General features: G+C 43.4%; 2 protein-coding genes across 14 annotated transcripts in view; one reads left to right on the forward strand and one right to left on the reverse strand.

Annotated features, from left to right (window-relative positions):
• The window catches only part of LOC133379459 (myosin light polypeptide 6-like), a 142,975-nt gene that overhangs the window by 11,757 nt on the left and 111,422 nt on the right, over positions 1–19,796 (reverse strand). The gene's annotated exons all lie outside the window — the stretch shown is intronic.
• The window catches only part of CSAD (cysteine sulfinic acid decarboxylase), a 29,176-nt gene that overhangs the window by 2,804 nt on the left and 6,576 nt on the right, over positions 1–19,796 (forward strand). For 3 of the 13 annotated variants that reach the window (XM_061614753.1, XM_061614756.1, XM_061614754.1), the window contains 11 exons: positions 3,656–3,766; positions 4,178–4,332; positions 6,704–6,830; positions 7,951–8,041; positions 9,595–9,701; positions 10,486–10,601; positions 14,396–14,475; positions 15,476–15,530; positions 16,124–16,240; positions 17,451–17,515; positions 18,802–18,883. In XM_061614753.1, the coding sequence (XP_061470737.1) occupies positions 4,207–4,332; positions 6,704–6,830; positions 7,951–8,041; positions 9,595–9,701; positions 10,486–10,601; positions 14,396–14,475; positions 15,476–15,530; positions 16,124–16,240; positions 17,451–17,515; positions 18,802–18,883 (966 nt within the window). In that variant the 5' untranslated portion in view covers positions 3,656–3,766; positions 4,178–4,206. The other 10 variants (XM_061614758.1, XM_061614761.1, XM_061614752.1 and 7 more) reach the window with 8 other exon arrangements.

A 19,796-nucleotide genomic window follows, 5' to 3' on the forward strand; every position in this document is an offset into this window, starting at 1 on the left:
ACACACTGACAAATTTAGGCTGAGCAATTAAAATTGATTTGGAGGTCTTGCTCAAGAAAGCGCCTCCAACAGTTGAACTTTTTGTAATAAGGAAAGTGACAGGGAAATGCACTGGAAAGTGTAGGATAATACTTACTTTGATGCAATGTCATTTAACCTCCCCGCAAACAAATCAGAATAAATGCTCAGTAAATAGCTGTCGTTGTCTGATCTTCCTGCAAACAAATCAAGGTGAATATCCAATAAACTGGTCACTTGGAAGTGACCAATGAGAGTGCAAATTAGAGCTCCTTAGAAAGAGATGCAATAAAAGGAAAAGGTTAACACTCCCAATCACAACCCAATTCTACATGCAGACACCACAAATCATGTTAGCAGTGCCCTCAAAAAACCAAACTAAATCAAGAAGTACAATTTAAGGAATTCATTAAGGCATAAAACACAAATAACTTCAGTGTGGATTAGCACAATGATCAAGTCAGCTGGTGCAAGAATGACACCTGTTCATGAGTGGGACTTGGAGAACTGCTGGACTTGTCATCACTCTGGTCTTTGTATACTTTTCCCAATGAAGAGATCAGCTTGGGTGGGTGGAGGATTCTGAGTGGGCAAATGGCTGGCAGGGAGAGAGTTATGCATCCCGTTTCATGCCTCCTAGCAGTCTTTCACTCAAGCTTGAAGCCATTGGTATTTAAAAAAAACACAGGAGGAGGGGGGGAGGGGAGGAGGAAGGGCAGAGGGATGGAGGGGATGGGGGCAGGCGCCTCCCAGTAGGCATGTTTGATCATTTGCATGCTTATTGAGTTCAGTGGGATTTACTCCTGTGCAATCATGCTTAGGATAGGTGAAACTGACCATGGGGGGGGAGGAGGGAGGGGACAGGAAAGGGAAGGTGGAAGGAGGAGGATTGGGAGGGAGAGGGAAGGGGCAAAAGGGAGGGGATAGGAGGGCAGGTTTGATCATTTGCATGCTTTTTGAGTTCAATGGGATTTACTCCTGTACAATCATGCTTAGGATAGGTGAAACTGACTTGGAGGAGGGACAGGGAGGGGGGAGGAACAGGAAGGGAGAGGGAAGGGGAATAAGGGAAGGGGAAGAGTGGGAAGGGAGGGGGAGGGATTGGGTAGGTGGGCACTGGGCAGAGGGAAAGCCCTTTTCCTTTCCAAAGGAAAACATTGTGAATAGTATCATTGTTTTTTAGGGCTTTCCCCACCTTTTTATTCTATTGCAGGCACGTGTAGCCTCCCACCCAAATTTAAACCAAAGCAGTCCCTGGTCATATCCACACCAGAACTTTATTTCACTTTAGACAGTCATGGCTTCCCCCAAAGAATCCTGGGAAGTGTAGTTTGTGAAGGATGCTGAGAGTTGCTAGGAGAGGCCCTATTCCCTTCACAGAGATACAGTCACCAGAAGAGGGGCTGACTGTTAAACCACTCTGGCCATTGGAGCTCTGTCAGGGGAATAGGAGTCTCCTAACAACTTGCAGCACCTTTCACAAACTACACTTCCCAGGATTCTTTGGGGGAAAGCCATGATTGTCTAGACTCTAAAGTGAAATAAAGGTCTGGCCTGGGTGTGGCCACCTAATTAACCAAGCCAAACAGCTATGAGTCTGGCTTTTAGAACACTGACAGTTGGTTCTTATTGAGCATGCCTGATGTTATAATAGATCTCAATGTAAAATTTCTTAAGTTAATTAAAAATCAGCCAGGCATTTTTTTAACCTCTAAACTGCAGAAGATGAAGGTCAATAATAAGATTAGAGGTACTCTGTGAACATGGCTGATTTTTAATTAATTTCAAGAAATTATGAGACCACTGACAGAAAAAAGTCCAGTAGGGGTCTGGATTTTCCCCCTCTGGTTTTACACTTTGAACTCTCGATTCTCTCTGAGTGTTTTGTGTATCGCCATGAAAATGTGGAGGGTTGTTAAGCAAGCGTTTCTGAGTTCAGGACTATAAGTTTTATAAGGTTTTCTTTTGAAATGTGCTTATGGGAAGCAGCAGAATGGTATGGGGGTATTTTCAATTTAATATTGCAGAATGTGAAAAATCCATGCCATGAATCTCACTGGGTGACCTTGGGCCAGTCACTGCCTTTCAGCTTAACCTACCTAACAGGGTTGTTGTGAGGATAAAAGGAAGATGGGGAGAACAGTGTATACCACCTTGGAGTTCCTTGGAGGAAAGGTGGGAGAAAAATGCAATAATATATAAATATGCCATGTCAATTTTTTTTTTTAAAAGAAGAAGATTCCACCGCTTTGGATATCCCTTCCTCCAGGGGTACAGAATGGTTTAATGCGCATACTGTATTTCAGAAGTAACAGAAGACTCTTTAGGCAAGACTTTGTTGCTGGGGGTAAGCAGGGGGTTCCTTGGATACTGATAAAATGCTTTCTTCAGTATAGCTGCATCTACTGCAGTAAGGAATGTTGTGGGGAACATGTTTGCATTATTGCTACAGATAGCTAATGAACAGTGCCTCCCTGCCCCTTGTTTCTTTGGCTGTTTCTCCACCACCACTCTGTGTTCTGGTTCTCCATCCCTGAAGTACGTGGCTCTTCTGTGCTTTTTCTTTTCTTTTAAATGAGGTGCTGGTATTAATATCTTGATAAAGGTGCCATGGATCCCAGCATAAAATGACTGCCACGGGCAGCAAAAAAATAGGTGACGGTTCTCACTGTATATGTATATTTAAGCACTGTAAAGTCAGCTATGTTATTCACACCTGGGGTTGCCAAATGACTAAAACAAAAGCAGCATGGCAGCTCCTGTGCCCTTTGCAGCTGGATGTGCGGAAACCAGCAGGTGAAGCTTTTCACTGCATGGAGGGAAGCATTATACTGCTAGAGATCAAGCTGCACGTACACAGGAGTCACTGAAAGAGCTGGCAACCCTATTCTCACACACTTTCCATTAGATGTGAAACGGAAATGTAGAACCACTGGGGACACAGCTTTTGGCACATGTGATCACAAACGCTTTGTTTGGCGTCTCAAAAGGCCTGCCGTATGACCGATCCCGAATCTTGAGAGCTAAAAATAAACAAGCAACAAATCAATACCTAAAATAAATGGCTTTTCTGGCACGAGAAGCACAGTTGCATGGTTTACATGTAAAAACCCTCCACTCCCACAGTGTATGTAATGACAGTTGTCAGTATATAAGTAACACAGGTCACTCCCTTTGTACTTTGTCCCTGAAATCAGTGAAGATCTGTGCAGGATTGAGCAGGTAACCATGGCAGTGGGGAAAAATGCCCCCCCCGACCTTGACATGGAAGAATAATCCCTGCAAAGTGATATATCTTTGCAAGCTGAAAGAGTTTTCAGCACTGAATAGAGCTTGGTTCTAAAAGAGACTGAAGGAGTGGGGCTAAAGCTCTGTCTGGAATAATCCCTCTGTGGGAAGCAATGATGTCTTCCTGAGCACTATTTGGAGAGAGGAGAGTTGATTGACACCAAAGAAGGGGCCCCTCAGAGAGAAACGGAAAAGAGGTCCAGCTAAATGATTGACCCTTGGGGGATAAAATCGTCAATATACAGCCAGGACTAGAGGGAGGTGACACTAGGAATAATTAGGGTGGTGGGTATGTATCTGATGGTTAGCACAGAATCCTGAAAATCTCATTTTCCTTTTTTTTTTAAAGCACATCTTTCGCCTTTGTGGCTGGAAAGACACTTTAAAGTGGTGTGTGCCCGTCTGTGCTTCCGGTGGGGTAACCTTGCTGGTGCCTTCCATTTTTAGACATTAGAGCTAGGTGAGTTTTCCTGAACTGTCATAAATCAAGAGGGGAGTAATAAGTGTTTAAGGCTGCCGTGCTGCGTACCCATGTAAGTGGGGTTTACTTTTGGGTAAACATGCCTAAGGCTGCACTGTAAATTAGCATAGACAAAGAACATGGGAAAAGATGTAGTTTCTTTTTCCAGAAATATCTCTGGGCAAAACTCAAGAGTGATGTTTCTAATTGGGGACGTTATTTGGAATGTGGTCCAAATTGCAGTAATTCTCTGCAGTGCATTCCAGGATATAAAACTTGTCAATGAAGAAAGATATTTTTGCCTTTTACTTTACTGTTTGTTTAATGGAATATGTATACTATTAATCATAAAAATCTGTAAGCTGTTTTCACAGTTTTGAGGGTGACTTGAATACAATTCATATTGCCCAGACTTGCAGGGGCCTGCTTAGGAGGTAACAATGGCAGAAAAAGATGTGTTGTTATATCCTGCCTTGGACAAAGTGGCTGGTGAGGAGTTCCTTCAGGAAGCATTCCAGATCATGCTAGAGGAAGGTATCAGAAAAGGAATGGATGCCTCTGAAAAGGTAAGGCTTTCTGGGCTCATTCTCACAATATGATCTTGGGTTTTTTCCATCCCATCCCCTTCAGTAATTCAGTAATTAAGCAGTATATGAATACCTTAAATTAACAAATAAAATAAATGATTTATATACTGCTTAATTACTGAAGTTTGTAAGCAGTGTACACTTCAGATATGGCCAACTTCTGTATTTTCAGTGACCACCGCGTACTTCCAATAATGATCCAGGAGGTCAAAAATATATTTTGCCTCACAAACTTGAGTTCCTTACTCAAGTGAGCTTAGAGTAAGACTACTCGCGTGGCTACTTTTAATTCTGAAACTGTGGGACATCCAGTCACTCACAGCTGTTATGACTGCTTTGTCTAGTTTGGCACTTACATATCTTGAGCTGCTCTTGATTCCAATGGATGATTAGTTAGTTTTGATAGCTATTTTGTTTGTGCAGCTTTACACTGGTAGAAGAGGGTGGGAGCTAGTCTTGTGGAAGATTGGAACCCCCAGAACAGACTTGGGGGGCATGTGGGGAGAGGAGGAGTCCCATCATGCAAGTGGAGGTTTGAATGGGGCAACTTCATTGGATGCAACCCAAATTGTTTTTGTCTTTCTTCTGCTCGTATCTGCTGTTGCAGTTATTGATCTAATATTTTTTTATTTATAGGTCGCCCTAAAACAGAGTTCCCAATAGTGGCTCAAAGCAATACTTTAAAAAACAAACCAATAACAATAATTGTAAAAGTATAATGCAGCATAAAAACTCAAGTCACAGAGAGTAAAAGGTTAAAACCAAAATAAGATAAAAGGCCTTTGTATGGTGCTAAAATGGCACCAGAGTAGGCTAGCTAACTGAAGTTTCTGGACTGTTTTTAAAAGCAGCCCCTCAGACAAAGCATTGCAATAGTCCACAAGGGTTATTAACAGGGCATGGATTACAAGAACTGGCATAGTTGGTATATCAACATAAGGGCCCCTCCAGATATCCTTTTTATTGAGGATTCATAATGATTTGGGCTCATGATGATATCGGAGTGGTTACACACAACCTTACTTTCAATACTGTTTGCGGCTTTTAAGGTTTTGGGGCGGTCATACTGCTTTGTTTCCAATTAGCGCATGTCCTGTAACTTGGGGAGGGGCCATAGCTCAGTGGTAGAGCATCTGTTTTGCATGCGAAAGGTCCCTGGTTCAATCCCTGGCATCTCCAGGGAGGACTGGGAGAAACCCCTGCCTGAAATCCTGGAGAACTGCTGCTAGTCAGGGCAGACAATACTGAGCTAGATGGACCAATGCTTTGGCTCAGTATAAGGCAGCTTCCCGTGTTCCTAACTTTCTGCTGAAATCCTGTAACTTTTTATACTACAAATGTTCTCGAGTTGGGGGGGGGGGTGTTGGTCTTTTGTTGTGCTATAGCATGAGCATGCCCACTAGACAGCAATAATGCAGTAATATTGGGAAAGTATCGCAGAACAATAAAGCAGGATGATGTGTGGACAGCCCAGTATCAATCACCACTAATGCACTATTATTGTTTCAATGACATGTTACGAAAAACACATGTCTGGAGGGGCCTTAAGCTGGCAAAAGGCACTCTGAGCCGCAGAGGCCACTCAGATGAATCAATAAGCACTCTCAGACTACAAACTTGGTCCTTTAGGAAGAGAACAACTCCTCTAGAACAGGTTGAACACCATTCATCTGGGGAGACATACTACCTACTAATAGTACCTCCATCTTGTCTGTATGGAGCTTCAGTTTCTTGGCTCCCATCCAGTCTATTATGGTGTCCAGGAACTGGTTTATCACGCCCACTCATGTTCCTCCTCCGCCCTTTGGACACTTTGATATATATATAACTGTAGCTCTTTCCAGAACACTGAAGCAATTAGTGGCCATGTGTGTGGGATGTGGTGCACTATGTAGCTGAAAAAGGATTTTAAAATCCTTTTGAAATGCCTCCAACAAGAAAGTGATCTGAAACCCACACGTGATCAAGCTGAATTATGTGCAACGCAGTGTTAGCTTTTAAACTGAAGAGTGACTCATGCAACTGATTTTTAAATAAAGAAAGTCATACAGAAAGCCACGTGCTCTTCACCTATCTCCTTCCTTCCTCACACCACTCTAGTTATGATGATGTAATACTTATGCCAACTTAAAGTCATGACAGCAAAACAACATCACTATACCATCATAACTTTGCTATGCCAGCAACATTGTTTGGGCTTGTGCCAGCATCTGGAGGATTTAGTAGCAATTTCATCCTCATCCAGATGGCATAATGTGAAGATATGACTGTGCTATTAGTTTTTCAGTGTATATGTGACACCATGTGAAGCTTTGGCTATTAGCTGACCATCCTGTTTCCTTCGTTGTAGGTGTGCAATTGGAAGGAGCCTGAGGAACTTCAGCAAATTCTGGACCTGGAGCTAAAAGATGGTGGGGAGCCACAGGAGAGATTGCTAGAACATTGCCGGGATGTTATAAGATACAGTGTGAAAACATGTAAGTTTTTGGCACAGACAGCTAACTTGTGAGATAGTATAGTTCCTGCTCCAGATCTGCTTGTGGGATAATATAGTTCCTGCTCCAGTTTCCATGATCTGTTGTCTAGTTTCCATGATTTGTTGTCTTGAGACTGTGATCCCTCAGTTCAGTCTGTCATTATTTATTATTTTTTACATTAATGAAGTATGTACTAAGAAGTTGAGTTTAAAGTAAAGCAGGGGTAGGGATTCCTTTCAGTCTGAGGGCTGAATTGCCTCATGAGCAACCTTCTGCGGAGGGGTGGTCGGCAGGGCCAGAGATAAAAGTGGGTAGAGCAAAGATATGACTCTTACTTTTGTACAGTAGGTTATATTCTAGCAACACACTGATCAGAGGTTTCCGCACAAACCTCTCTTCATTCAGGCAAGCAAGAGGCATTATCAGTTCCACTTCCAGCCAGACAAAAGCAGTCAAGGAGGACATGAAGCAGGGCTGGCATGGGTGTGGCCTGGAGAGAAGGGGTATGGCCTGATGAGGGGGTGTGGCCTAGGGAGAGTCCTGCAGGCCACATAGAGAGGTCTGGTTAGGGCTAAGGCCTGAAGCTAGGCCTGAGGTTCCCCTCCCCTAAAGTAAAGAGACAGACCCCAGGATAGTGTAGAGCTCTTTAGATGCCTATGTTTCTACTCAGGTTAAGTGACCTGATAGGATATAATATGATTACATCTCAGATGTGAAGACAGGTGGATTTAAAATAGCCCGTAATCGAACAGCAACCCAAATGTGATGAAAATTGTGAAGGGTGTGGCTAAAGCGTCCTGGAATTCCCTGTCCTTGATCACATGAGGCCAGAATTCAGGAAAACTGTCTCTGGTAATGTAAACAAGCCCTTAGGAAATCAGGATGTTTCAGCACAGTTTCAGCAAACAGACTGCAATATTGCCATGATCAAAGGAAAAGTACTAAGTGATTCAGAAAAAAAGTGCCTTCCTGTTGCATGTTTCATTCACTATATACAAGAGTGTGTTCCTCATTTCCCCATATAAAAGATCATATTCAGTGTAAAGTGATAGGGCTGCAGACAGATCCAAAGTAGCCTCATTTTAACACAACACACATTCTCTCTTTCTCTCTTTCCCAGGCCACCCACGTTTTTTTAACCAGTTGTTTTCAGGGCTTGATCCTCATGCTTTGGTTGGACGACTGATCACAGAGATGCTCAACACTAGCCAGTATGTGCTTGCACTTTTCTGACGAACCATAGCATTAAAGATAGGTTACAGTGGCCAGCTATTGACACAGATTTAAACTCTGCTGCTGCTCTCTTGGACTGGAGACAGATGATAGATTTGAAAAGAGCTTAAAGTGTTTAGAGAAAGGCATTGCTTCCAGTGGCGTAACCACATCTTCCTTTTGTGCTCTGCTGTCATCTGTGGTCAAACATGGTTTGCAGGTTTCTGAAGCAATACAAAAACATGCAAAACTCTTTACCAGAGGCAAAAGTGGTCTGATTTTTTAATAAAATTCATTTTAAGACACCATGAACAACAATACTTTTTTCAAACACCTTTCAACTCTGAAATATATCTATGTCTATATCTCTTTCCATCCTTGATCCAGGAAGGATGACAGCATAGCATTCTTCCAAGTGAAGCACCTACTCTAATACAGCCAAATGACATCTTTCTGGTAATGTAAAGGGGGGGGAGGGGAGACATAATGTTGTTGTATTAGCATATTCCCATCTACTGCAAAAGGCAACTAATAAAGAAGAGCAACAAGTGGGTAAACACTAAAGTAATGATGTCACATGACATGACATCACACATTTTCCCCCAGCTGGGATTATGCCAGTTGTCAGCACCCGTGCCTCATAACTGGTAGCATGGGCTTCAACTATTGGTTTAGGCCTGCTATGGGTTTGTCTGTGCTATACATTTGTATCATCAGCTTTATACCAATTTAAACTGTCATGATTTTCCTCCCCACCACTTTGAATCCTAGGAATTGTAGCTTGGTTAGAATGCTGAGAATTCTCTGTTGGAGAGCCCTTGTCAACCTTGCAGAACTTCAGTTCCCATGGTTCCTTGAGGAGAGGGAGTGAACGTTATACCAGGATTAATCTGTGGCTGTGGATATGCTTTATTGTTAAGTGTGCCTCCCATCCCAAAAATCAAATCACATTTGTTACTCATTTCTTGCATATATTTCACACTCTGTGTGACTTAGATCCTGCACTTATTAGGGAAATCAGTGGGACTTACTTCCATGTAAATATATGCAAGATTGTACTGTTGTCATCTGTTGTGGAGGCATTGCATTTTCAGAGCACTTGGAAGGCAGAGTTTTTGTATCCAGGAAAATAGGATGCTTCTCCATCCCCTGGAGAGCGGATGCATTCATTTTATGATTGTCTATCTATGTGGAATGAGATTGTGCAAGTATTAGAACAGTTCCATTAGTGATGAGTGATACCTCTCCTGGCCAGCCATGAGCAGGTCATTTTGTGAATCCTTTTACTAGTTTTGTTTTATTTATTTTTTTCATTTTGATAGTATTTTTTCAGAGGTTGTATATTCCTCATAGTGAAGTTCTCATTTTGCTGTAGAGTATGATTCCTTAGATTCCTGATAGGCTTGCCAGTGCCCCTCCAACCATTCATAGGCTGCTCTTGACAAGTCACAAATGCTGTTCCTAGGTGAAACTCTCAAGAACTACCTGTTATTTACAATTGCAGGTGTGTGACTGGGCCAAAACATCAATTCACTGCTTCCTTGTGTTCTAGGTATACCTATGAGATTGCTCCTGTGTTTGTATTGATGGAGGAGGTTGTGCTGAAGAAGCTGCGGGAGCTAATTGGTTGGGATGGAGGAGATGGGATCTTCTGCCCTGGTGAGTGATATTTCTTGTTGCATGACTGAAGTCTCATCTGCACTGGTACTTTATAGCAGACCATTCACTATCTGTCTGAAGCAAATTTAAACTCATCTGTACTGTCTGCATCAGGGGTAATCAACACAGTGCCCTCTAGATGTTGGGATCTAACTCCTATCAGCCCAGCCAGCGTGGCCAGTGGTCTGAGATGATGGGCATTGTAGTAAAAAAAAAAATCTGGAGGATCTGGAGGGCACCACGTTGGCTACGGCTCCCCAGGTCTATATTATGTTGCACTGAAAACATGGAATCTTACCATAGAAATCCCAGAGTAACTTTGAGATTTGACATTATAATTGTCATGTATAAGTGGAAGCAGTCCATCTTTCTGCTCTTCTCTCCTGGTTTCAGATTGATTCTAGCCTTGCATTGATTCTCAACTATTTATATAATTTGTTATGTTTTTTATAGATATGGGGATGACTAAAGAACTATGCTGGTGCTTCATTGCTTCCTTATCCACTGGAAATCTTATTTTTACACCTTTGGCTTCTGAGATTTTAGCAGGCATTGCTAATTTTTAACCAAATCTTCACAGCCATGAGGACTAGGATCTTGCTTGCTTTTTAAAAATTGTATAAATGGAAGCTTGAATTCTGCACCTGATTCTACCTGCTGCATCTTTGCTTTGCTCCTACAGAATTACAGCATACATATAGCCCTGGCTGTAAGTGTAGTAAATATATAGAAATAAAAATAAATAACGTAGATCATGAGCTCTCTGGGCTCTGTTTTTCTTCAGGGGGCTCCATCTCCAACATGTATGCCATGAACGTGGCACGGTACCACCACTTCCCAGATTGCAAGCAGAAGGGTAACTGGGCAATACCCAAACTGGCAGTGTTCACTTCACAGGAGGTATGCTCTTCTTCTGAGATGTTTGTTTTGTACAGCCTGGTAGAGAGAGATCTTTACTACTTCTTCTGGTTCACATAGCAGCTTCTGGCTGGTAATACTGGGTTACTTCCTGCTGAGGGGTTATGGATGGTTACTACTTCTCCTTGTGTGTAGCCAGCACAAATTTTGTAGTGGCTTATGGTTCCAGGCAAGACCGATTCCAGCAATGGGTTTGTGTGTGTGTGTAGGTGTGTGTGTGTGTGTAGGGGTGTGAGGGTTCATCCTTGCCCAAACCTTGAACCTGAGGGCTCCTCAGAGGAGGAGCCGGGGGAAGGCTGCTATATAGGTTCTTAGTTGTTGAGCTGAATGAATCTGGGGGCTGGTGACTTCCAACTCCACAACCTTTATTTATTTGCATTTCTGATCTGCAACATATTCCACCGGTTAAAACTGCCAGCTTTTCCTATTCTTAGTGCAGATAGATTTGCTGCCTGCTGTGACAGAGTTTGTAGAGAGCTGTCCTTGGCTGACCCACCCCAGCTCTCTGTTTCAGGTCTGAAATACAACTGTTGTTTGCTCTTTACTGCCCACAAACCTTAAGTTGGGCTGAGGAGTCCCTGTCAGCCTCCCAGCTGGTGAACTTTGTGGAGTGTCAACAAAGTCACCTAATTTGACACCAAGGATGGATTCTTATGCCAAATCCTCTGTAGTCAATGCAAGGGTTGTGTTTTTTTTGGGGGGGGGGGAGAGCATCTCTCTCTTCACTATTGTTGCTCACCTATGTATTCTACTGCCCCCTTTCCCTTCTACCCCGTGCTGAACTTGCCAGTCGTGCTCTTCCCATAGCCAACCGAGGAACAGTGCAGTTGTCATTTGCTCTTTGTGGAGCTGCCCTTGAAGATGGGCCAGAAATTGCAACTAGTGCAAAATGCTGCAGCAAGAATGCTCAGCAGCCTGTGAGCATGTTACCGCTATCGAAAACAGCGACACTGTTTGCCAGTTGTTTCCCAGGCCCAATTCAAAGTGCTTACTTTGATGTTTAAATTCCTAAATTAAATCTTAAGTCACTTTCAACCCACTCCATCTGAAACACAATGCCTGATTGTGCACTGAATGTAGCACTACCAACCTAAGATCAGTAGGTGAAAGACCTACAGTAATATAACTCCACTTCCCCAACAAAAACATCCAGATGCCCATCCAGCTATATAGATCTGCACGCATGCATGCACACACACACCCCTCCCCCAACTTATTTTTTATCTCTTTTGCTTCCTAACTCTGGCTTTGGACTGGAACAAAGCCACACATCCCCCCCTTTGGCTTTTTTAAAAAAATGAGAGAGAGAGTTAGCAGTATACTTTCTCTGCTCCAAAGAAGTAAGGTACCAATCTGAGGTTTCTAGTTACTGCTTTAGAGTGGAGCACCCCCCTCATAGTCACATGGTATTTATTGTCAGAGTTTTCTGATGATCTTCCTACAGTTGTTATTGAGTTACCTGTTAGTAAGCCCCACTGAATGTGGTAGGACTTACTTCTGAGGAAGCATGCATAGGAATGGGCTGTAAGGCTGCCATCCAAGGCCCATTGAACAAAAGCTGTCTCTCTCACACACACATACGCTCTACTTGAACAACTCCCGCCCCTTCAGAAAACTCGTCCCTGGCACAAAAGCAAGAGTTCAGGAGACCAGGGCTTGGAGGAGTAAGTAAGGGGTCTCCCAACTCCCAAGTGGAATGTGGGAAGCAACAGGGAGCCAGTCACAATATGGAGGCAGATGCAGGTAGTTTGGACATCTTCAGCGTGCAGAGACCTATCCGCTGCTGCATAATTCCCTTCACAACTTTTTTTAAAAGCAAGCCCCAATCACTCCTCCAAAGCTTGCCGCTGGCTGGCAGCCTGAGCTTGCAGTGATCATAACAAAATAAGTACCTGGGCTTGGCTGTGCACCTTCCTCTCTACGTAAACTTCTGTCTCTCATCTTCATGACTCTCTCTACCCCACAACAACAAATGGTAGGAGCCAATCAGTGTGCAAGGGGGATCCATGCTGATTGCTTATTGGCTATAGTGACTGCTCGTCTCTCTGGATTCAAGGTCTGTCTTTCTCAAGGCAACTAGGAAACACACACACAGGACTCTAGGAGGGGGCCGCTTGCAAAAAAAAAAAGTGACAGGACTGCCTCTCAAGGCATCCCATTGCAAAAGTACACCTGAGATAATGTCTATTGAATTTGGGGTGGTCAGGTCTTTAGTTCTGGGCAGCCAGGTATTTCCAACTTTGTCCATTCTGGTGTCCTCTTCTGCTATTTGAAGGTGGCCAGAGGGCAGAAGTCTTGTCTATCTTGTTATCTTCTTTAAAAAAACTTAACAAGCCTGCTTAGTCATCACTCAGGGAACTTCTAGACAACAACTATTTTGGGGTGGGATTCAATCATGTACCAAGAAATTCAGATTGTACAATTATAGTTGATTTGGTGCTCTTGTGCGACAAACCCTCTTCCCCCCAAAATTCAGACTTTTTGTGACAAAAAAGTGACAGGGAAATGCACTGGAAAGTGGGGGGATAGCATTTGCTTCACCCAAGATGCCTAACCTCCCCACAAATACGTCAGAATGTGTTCAATAAATAGCCAATCTCAGGCTTATTTATTTATTTATTTATTTATATCCCGTCCTTCCTCCCAGCAGGAGCCCTGCAAACAAATCAGGATGAATGTGCAGTAAACAGGTCATCTGGAAGTGACTTCAGGCAGCAGATAATTGGGGGAGTGGGAGGGGCAACAGCAGCTGGGGTCTTGCTGTGCTTCCTCACGTGTTCCCTCAGTCATCTGCAGATTTGGGTAGGAGAAAGGCAGGCACCCCAAGGTATGGGCTGCTTGGAGTGGAGAGCAAGTGTGTACTAGTAGGACAATGCCATGCTGTCTTCCTGTCTAAGACATTTGCTAGCTAGATAAAAACATTAAATGTTGCAGTAGCAACAGCAGTGATCCTCCTGGAGGGCAGGTGAGACACCTTTTGCCATAATAAAGGCTAGGCTCTGCCTTTTTTCCAGCTCTCTGGTGTCCGTTTGTTTGATGCAAATTATTGTGAAGTTCCTACCACCTATGATTTAACACATCAATATTGTAATCTGCATAGGCTTTTCCCATTAACGTGCTTGGCAAATTGAAAACTTCGCTCTTGACATTTGTTTCAGTTATCTTAACACCAACTATTAAATCCATTGGTTGAGCAGCCAGCTGCAACTTTATTTTTTATCTTTTATTCTAGTGCTGTTAAGATGTCCAATTTGATGAAATGTTTTTGAATTTTCTATATATTTTCAGTATTTTGAAATTATGATATATTGTGGAATATATGGTTGATACTTGCATGTAGAACTTTAAGGATTTTAGGTGCCTTGAGTATTGTAGTACTGATTTCTAAATTTATTTCTAAATTTGCATGTATGCTGTGTATGATATGAATTAACATATACCAGTTTTATGCAGATTTATGTTGTCTTTTTCATATATTTTGGTGGTGTGTGTCCTATTTTTAATTATGTATAACTGGTCACCCCAGTTTAGTTGTGCACTTATTTGTTTATAAAATTTATTCATTGCCTGTTGTGTTTCTTAAAAACACTCTCAGGGTTATTTAAAATATCAATACAATTAAATAATCATCTGCAAAATTATTTTTTTCTCTTAGCCACATTTAGCCAAGGCAAATCACTGTAAGTGGACCCCAGATGGACATATTGTATGAGAAGGCTTCCAGCAGAGTTGGTATCGTCACCTCTGATCCCCTCTTTTTCTGGCTTCCCTTCCAGAGCCACTACTCCATCCAGAAGGGAGCAGCCTTCTTGGGCATTGGCACTGACAATGTATACCTTGTTGCAGTTGATGAAAAGTGAGAGCTTTTACTGGAAACCCTTGTGACTACCAGTGGATCATCTAATCAAGTCATCTGACCTAAAACAAGATACCTCTCTATGGAATGCCTCTTAAACAGATGCCTCTCCTGGGAAATCCCTTAGGACAGAGATTCCATTGCTGATCTGTATTCTTTGTTTTTAGATTCTGTCTTCCTGATTTTTAATGAACAATGATATCTCCATAGGTATCTATGTACACCATGAATTTGCAGTTGTACTGTGGGGACATAGGAAATGGTAATGAGGATAGAATTATCATGCTGCAAATCTGAGCTTTCTTTTCATTTTCTTTTCTTAAAAAACCCACAAGTTTCTAGCCCTTAAGATGGCAAAGGTGTTTCCCTTAAATTCTTGTCTGTCACGCACACAGATCAAAAAAGATTAAGGCAATGCATTAAACCAGAACCTAGAGTTACATCAAGGAGTGCTTAGACCGCTGTGTCATTTTGCATATTCCCTCCCAACTTGGGTTAAAAAAAGTTGATGAATGTTTAAAATAGGCCTCCAAAGTGGTTGAATGGACCATTCTTGAGACTGGCTAGATAAAAGAATGCAGTACTGTATGAATCCTTACAGCAAGTATTGATCTGCACAAGCAAAGGTGGAGCAGGCAGCTATATGTGGATTGTGCCATTTCAGATTACAGGTAGGGTATCTTATTTTGAATGTTTTCCCTTGAGAAAAATCTTTCTGGATATAGAAAAGTAGTGCTTCTTAAAGAGAGCTAGCCTAGAACTCTTTCCTCTCTTACACTAATTTTCTGTGCACAGGGACTTATTCTCGCAAGGGGGTATTCAAACATGAGATCCTATACCTGCAGCCTGAAATAATGCAAGCCAGGAAAACCTGCACCACATGATTCTACTATTTGCATAGATTGGCTCTTAGCAAGGCAGATTAAGGTGGGTCAAGGTGGAGGATTTAAGGAAATGACATGCCTGCCTGGGTCACTTCTGTCACTCCTTTCTTCTTCAGGGGAAAAATGATCCCTGCTGATCTGGAGAAACAGATCAATCGGGCCAAATCTGAGGTAGGTTTCCTCTGGGGGATGGACGGGGAGGAACTGGGAGGACAGGAGATCTTAGTCCACCACGCTTCACTCTGATTCTAACGATTTAACTATACATTATTAACAGGGGAGGCTGACCTGTGGCCTTCCAGATGTTGTTGGCCCAACTCCCTCCAGCTCCAGTAAGCATGATCAGTGGGCAGGGATGATGAGAGCCATAGCCCAGCAACATCTGGAGGACTGTATTATAGGGGAGCATGTGTTCTGCCCCCACTCTTCAGCAGCCTTAAAGATGTGATATAACATCATTGTGTTAATCACGTTTATTGTCTGACTGCTGCTTGATTATGGCAGAGAAATGCTGAATGATGTCATGTCTTCCTTTTATCAAATATTGTCAGAGAGACACCTGGAGTGAGGGGGGATGTGTGTTGTTGGGAGCCACGCAGTCCCTGCAATGTTTACTTTGCCCTAAATCAAACTGGCGCCCTGCAGATGTTTTATATGTTTGGGAGTTGTAGTCCAAAATGTCTGGAGGGCATCAAGTTGGCAAAGGCTGCCCTAAATATACCTTCCCTCAGTCAATACCTGTTCTTGCTATGCTTCTTTTCTAGAGGGCATTTCCCTTCTTTGTCAGTGTCACCTGTGGCACCACTGTCCTGGGGGCCTTCGACCCCGTGGCTGAGATTGCAGAAGTGTGCTCAAAGCACAGGGTTTGGCTCCATGTGGATGTAAGTATGGCATGCTAAGGAGAAGATGTTCAACAGATCCTTGGGAATGGTAGGAGGTGCTGTTATAAGGGTGGGGAGAGGGAGTTCTATATCTTTAAATGCCATCTAGACGAAGGACATGGGGGGGACAGATGGGGACTTCTAACACATTGGCGAGGATCCAAAGGACCACATGCAGTGTTCCACATGTTCACTGAGACTTTTCAGATGCCCTTCCTATAAAGCTTCCTGAAGTGTCATTCAGGGAGTTGAGAGTCGCTACTGCAGCCAAAATGTAGTATCAGCTGTTTTATTCTGCACATTTACACAGGTCTCTTTGGATCTTGGCTAGTATTTGGTGTTCATGGGATTTCTGATGTCATCTCAGTGGTGTTTTCATAAAGGAAAATTAATGTCAAAATTAATTCCTCCATAAATTTTTTGGCCAGGGGGTGATTTCACAATCCCATTCCTTCGGACCATGATTGCAAGATTGTCCTCATGCAGAGGTGCAGTAGGCAGCCTCTTCCGAGAGTTAATAGTTCTGTATCGGAAAAGATTGTGTGCTGCAGATGCAGAGACACAACAGGTGAATCTCCCCCAAAGAACGCTAATGAGAAAATAGCAGGGTGGTCAATCAATCATGCAGAGATGCAGCAGGCAGCCTCCTTTGTAGGGTGGGTATTATTTTATTACTGTCCAAAAGGGTAAGAGGTAGACATGAAGAGGTAGGAGCCCTGAGGGACAAAATTCAAAACAGGGAAAAAGTTTTGAGAGAAGAACTGCGTGTATTCTTTGTATCTTTGATCATACTGAGTAAGCCCCACTTTGCTGTTTGGTGCAGAATTCAGTGTCTCGAAATGCTTTCATTGTCAAAAACACCCACATCCAGGTTTTTGGCCCTCAAGGGCATGGAGAAAAGTGAGGTACTCCTGCTATTCATACCTATTTAAAATGCTTGAGCTTTTAGTGGAGAATGGGCATATATGGTTCTGTCCCACAACTAGCTTTTCTGTTCAGTAGAAACATCTCCATAAAACAGATCAAATGCACAAATGGGTAAGACTCCCATTCCAGAACTGGTCAAGTATCCCCAGAATTCTAACCTGAGTTATGGCAGTGCTCTTGCAGTATTTTCAGATTGGGATTTCTGACCACATGCACCCCTCACTGTCATGCATTCGACCAGATGGATTCTTAAAGACTGATATACCTCTCTCACCTCTTGTAGGCTGCGTGGGGTGGCAGTGCCCTTCTCTCACAAAGACACCGGCACCTTCTGGATGGAATTGAGAGGTAGACAATGTTTCTTGCATGGGATCAGACTATATATCAATGGAAGGATGATGCAAGGGGCTAGTAGTTTGAAGGAAGTAAGGATGAGCTGTTGAAGCAGCTCAGCATACACCTGAGGAATCAGTCTAAAGTCAGCTGTTTTATATGGAAGTAGGTAGATCCCTGCTGGCCTTTTGTGTCACTTCATGCCCGCTGAACTGGAAATTGAAATGCCACCCTCTGTCCATCTGTAGTGTAGCAGAAAGTAGGGCAGCAGTTCTATACCCTGATAAACTGTCACAGGGGCCTTGGATCCTGCCACTGAAGCCTGCAGTTACAGACCCCTGGCACTCTGTTATTGGTTATATGTGAGGCTGCAAGTTCAGGCCCAGGTATCTCTACCTGGCCAATAGCATTCAGATAAAATACCTGTTCTGGAAAGCCACTGTTTGTCATTGGCCTGATTCAGTTTCTTTATAATGTTGAGCCTGGGGCCTACCTTTGTGACAGGCTGAAGCTGAGGTCCAATCCTGGCATGAGTCAAAGGAGCCAGTGACCATAACAAGACAGTCTGGAAGCCAGGCACTGGATTAGGCAAATGAGCATGGAGGGTCAGAAGCAGGAGATCGAGTCATAGAAGGGCTGTAGGTCAGAAATGGGGCTGGTCAGTTGCATAGGGTGAGATAATGTATATTGCTACATAGAATGACAAGTTGTTCAGACTGAGGAACTGACTTGATGGAAAGATTTTATAAGACATAGGCGTTTCCTTTGGTTTGTGAAGTCAGTTGTTCATGCTATGAGGTCATCTGACATCGCTTAATCCTGTACTGCAGTATAGAGGGCACTCTTGACCAACAGAGCCTTGTCTGGGAGACCAGTGCTGGGGAAACAGGAGGTAAAGCCGTGAAGGACCTGGTTCAAGACTTCACTCTGCACCCGACAGTTAACAGTGAATGTCAACATTCACATGTACATATTGCTAATCCCAGACAACTGTGACCATTCAGAAATTCACTGGAGAATGGTGATAGTCCCCTAAATGTGATCATCCACATTTGAGTCTGTCCAAATGGTGGGGGAATAGATAAGATATATTTTGGGGCATTCTCAAAATTCACCCAGGATTGTCAGCGTTGGCATGTGAATGTTGAATTTATAGATATTTTATTCAGGGAAAGCCTTGTTTATGTTGAATATTGCATTTTCTTCTGCCCCCACTTCCCTCTACCTTTCTACATGCATCTTAGGATATATTTAATGTTGGAACAAGCCACATGCATTTGTTTTTTTGTTTCCCCACACAGGGCAGATTCTGTGGCTTGGAATCCCCACAAAATGCTTATGACTGGGCTGCAATGTTCTGCCTTCCTGCTCCGAGACAGCTCTGTAGGTATTCAGACCCTCTTCTCTTCCTGCACAGGAAAAAAGCCCTTTCTGTGAATGGAGGAACTGGGAATGTCTCAACTTAAGGAACTTCCCCTCCAGGTTGTATGGAGGGAACTAAAAAACTATCTAGTCCAGGTGTAGGCAACCTGTGGCTTGAGGACAGCTTGTGGCCCTTGACCTAATTTCATGCAGTCTTTGGCCTAACTTCATGTGCATGGCAAAGAAAGACAAATGGGAAAAGGGGATGGCAGAGAGAAAGGGATGTTCCACCCACTTTTCGGCTCTGATCCCACCCACTTTTGGCTATGTCCCTGCCCATCACTGGTTTTGGGCTCTGCCCTCAACAAGCATGAAGCCTCGACTGATTAACCCTGATGAGAGAATGCAGCCCTCATCAGAAAAGAAAGGTTCTCCACCCCTGCTTCTGCTCAAAAGTTAACCTAAGGACGATGTGCAGTCTACACACAAGATATACAGATTTGCATATACTTGTTTATTTGTTTTGCAGAATTTCTTGTGCTTCTGCTAGCTGTTGCAAGGGGGAGGTATGCAGAACCCTGAAGCCCCACACTCTGACAAAGGCAAATATTGCCCAGCTGCCCTGTGGCTCTGAAGCAAGCATTGTCCATGTACACTTGCAGTCATGGCTAGAAACGTCAAAGTAAACCAAAGCTAGGATCCAAAGAATCATAGAATTGTAGAGTTGGGGCCTATAAGGCCAGGGCCGGTTCTAAAGGGCAGCCAGGTGGGGCACTGGCCTGCAGGCCCCTGGGGCTACAGGGGGCCCCTCTGCTCCCCTTCCGCAATCCACAGCAGCAATCCTGCCGTGGATAGCAGGGCAGGAGCTTCAGAGCCACCTGCCATTCCCCCACTTCACTTCACTTTCTCTCTGTTGTTCTATGTGTCTGCGCGC

This window comes from Rhineura floridana, chromosome 3 (assembly GCF_030035675.1).
Source record: "Rhineura floridana isolate rRhiFlo1 chromosome 3, rRhiFlo1.hap2, whole genome shotgun sequence".
Lineage (NCBI taxonomy): Eukaryota > Metazoa > Chordata > Lepidosauria > Squamata > Rhineuridae > Rhineura > Rhineura floridana.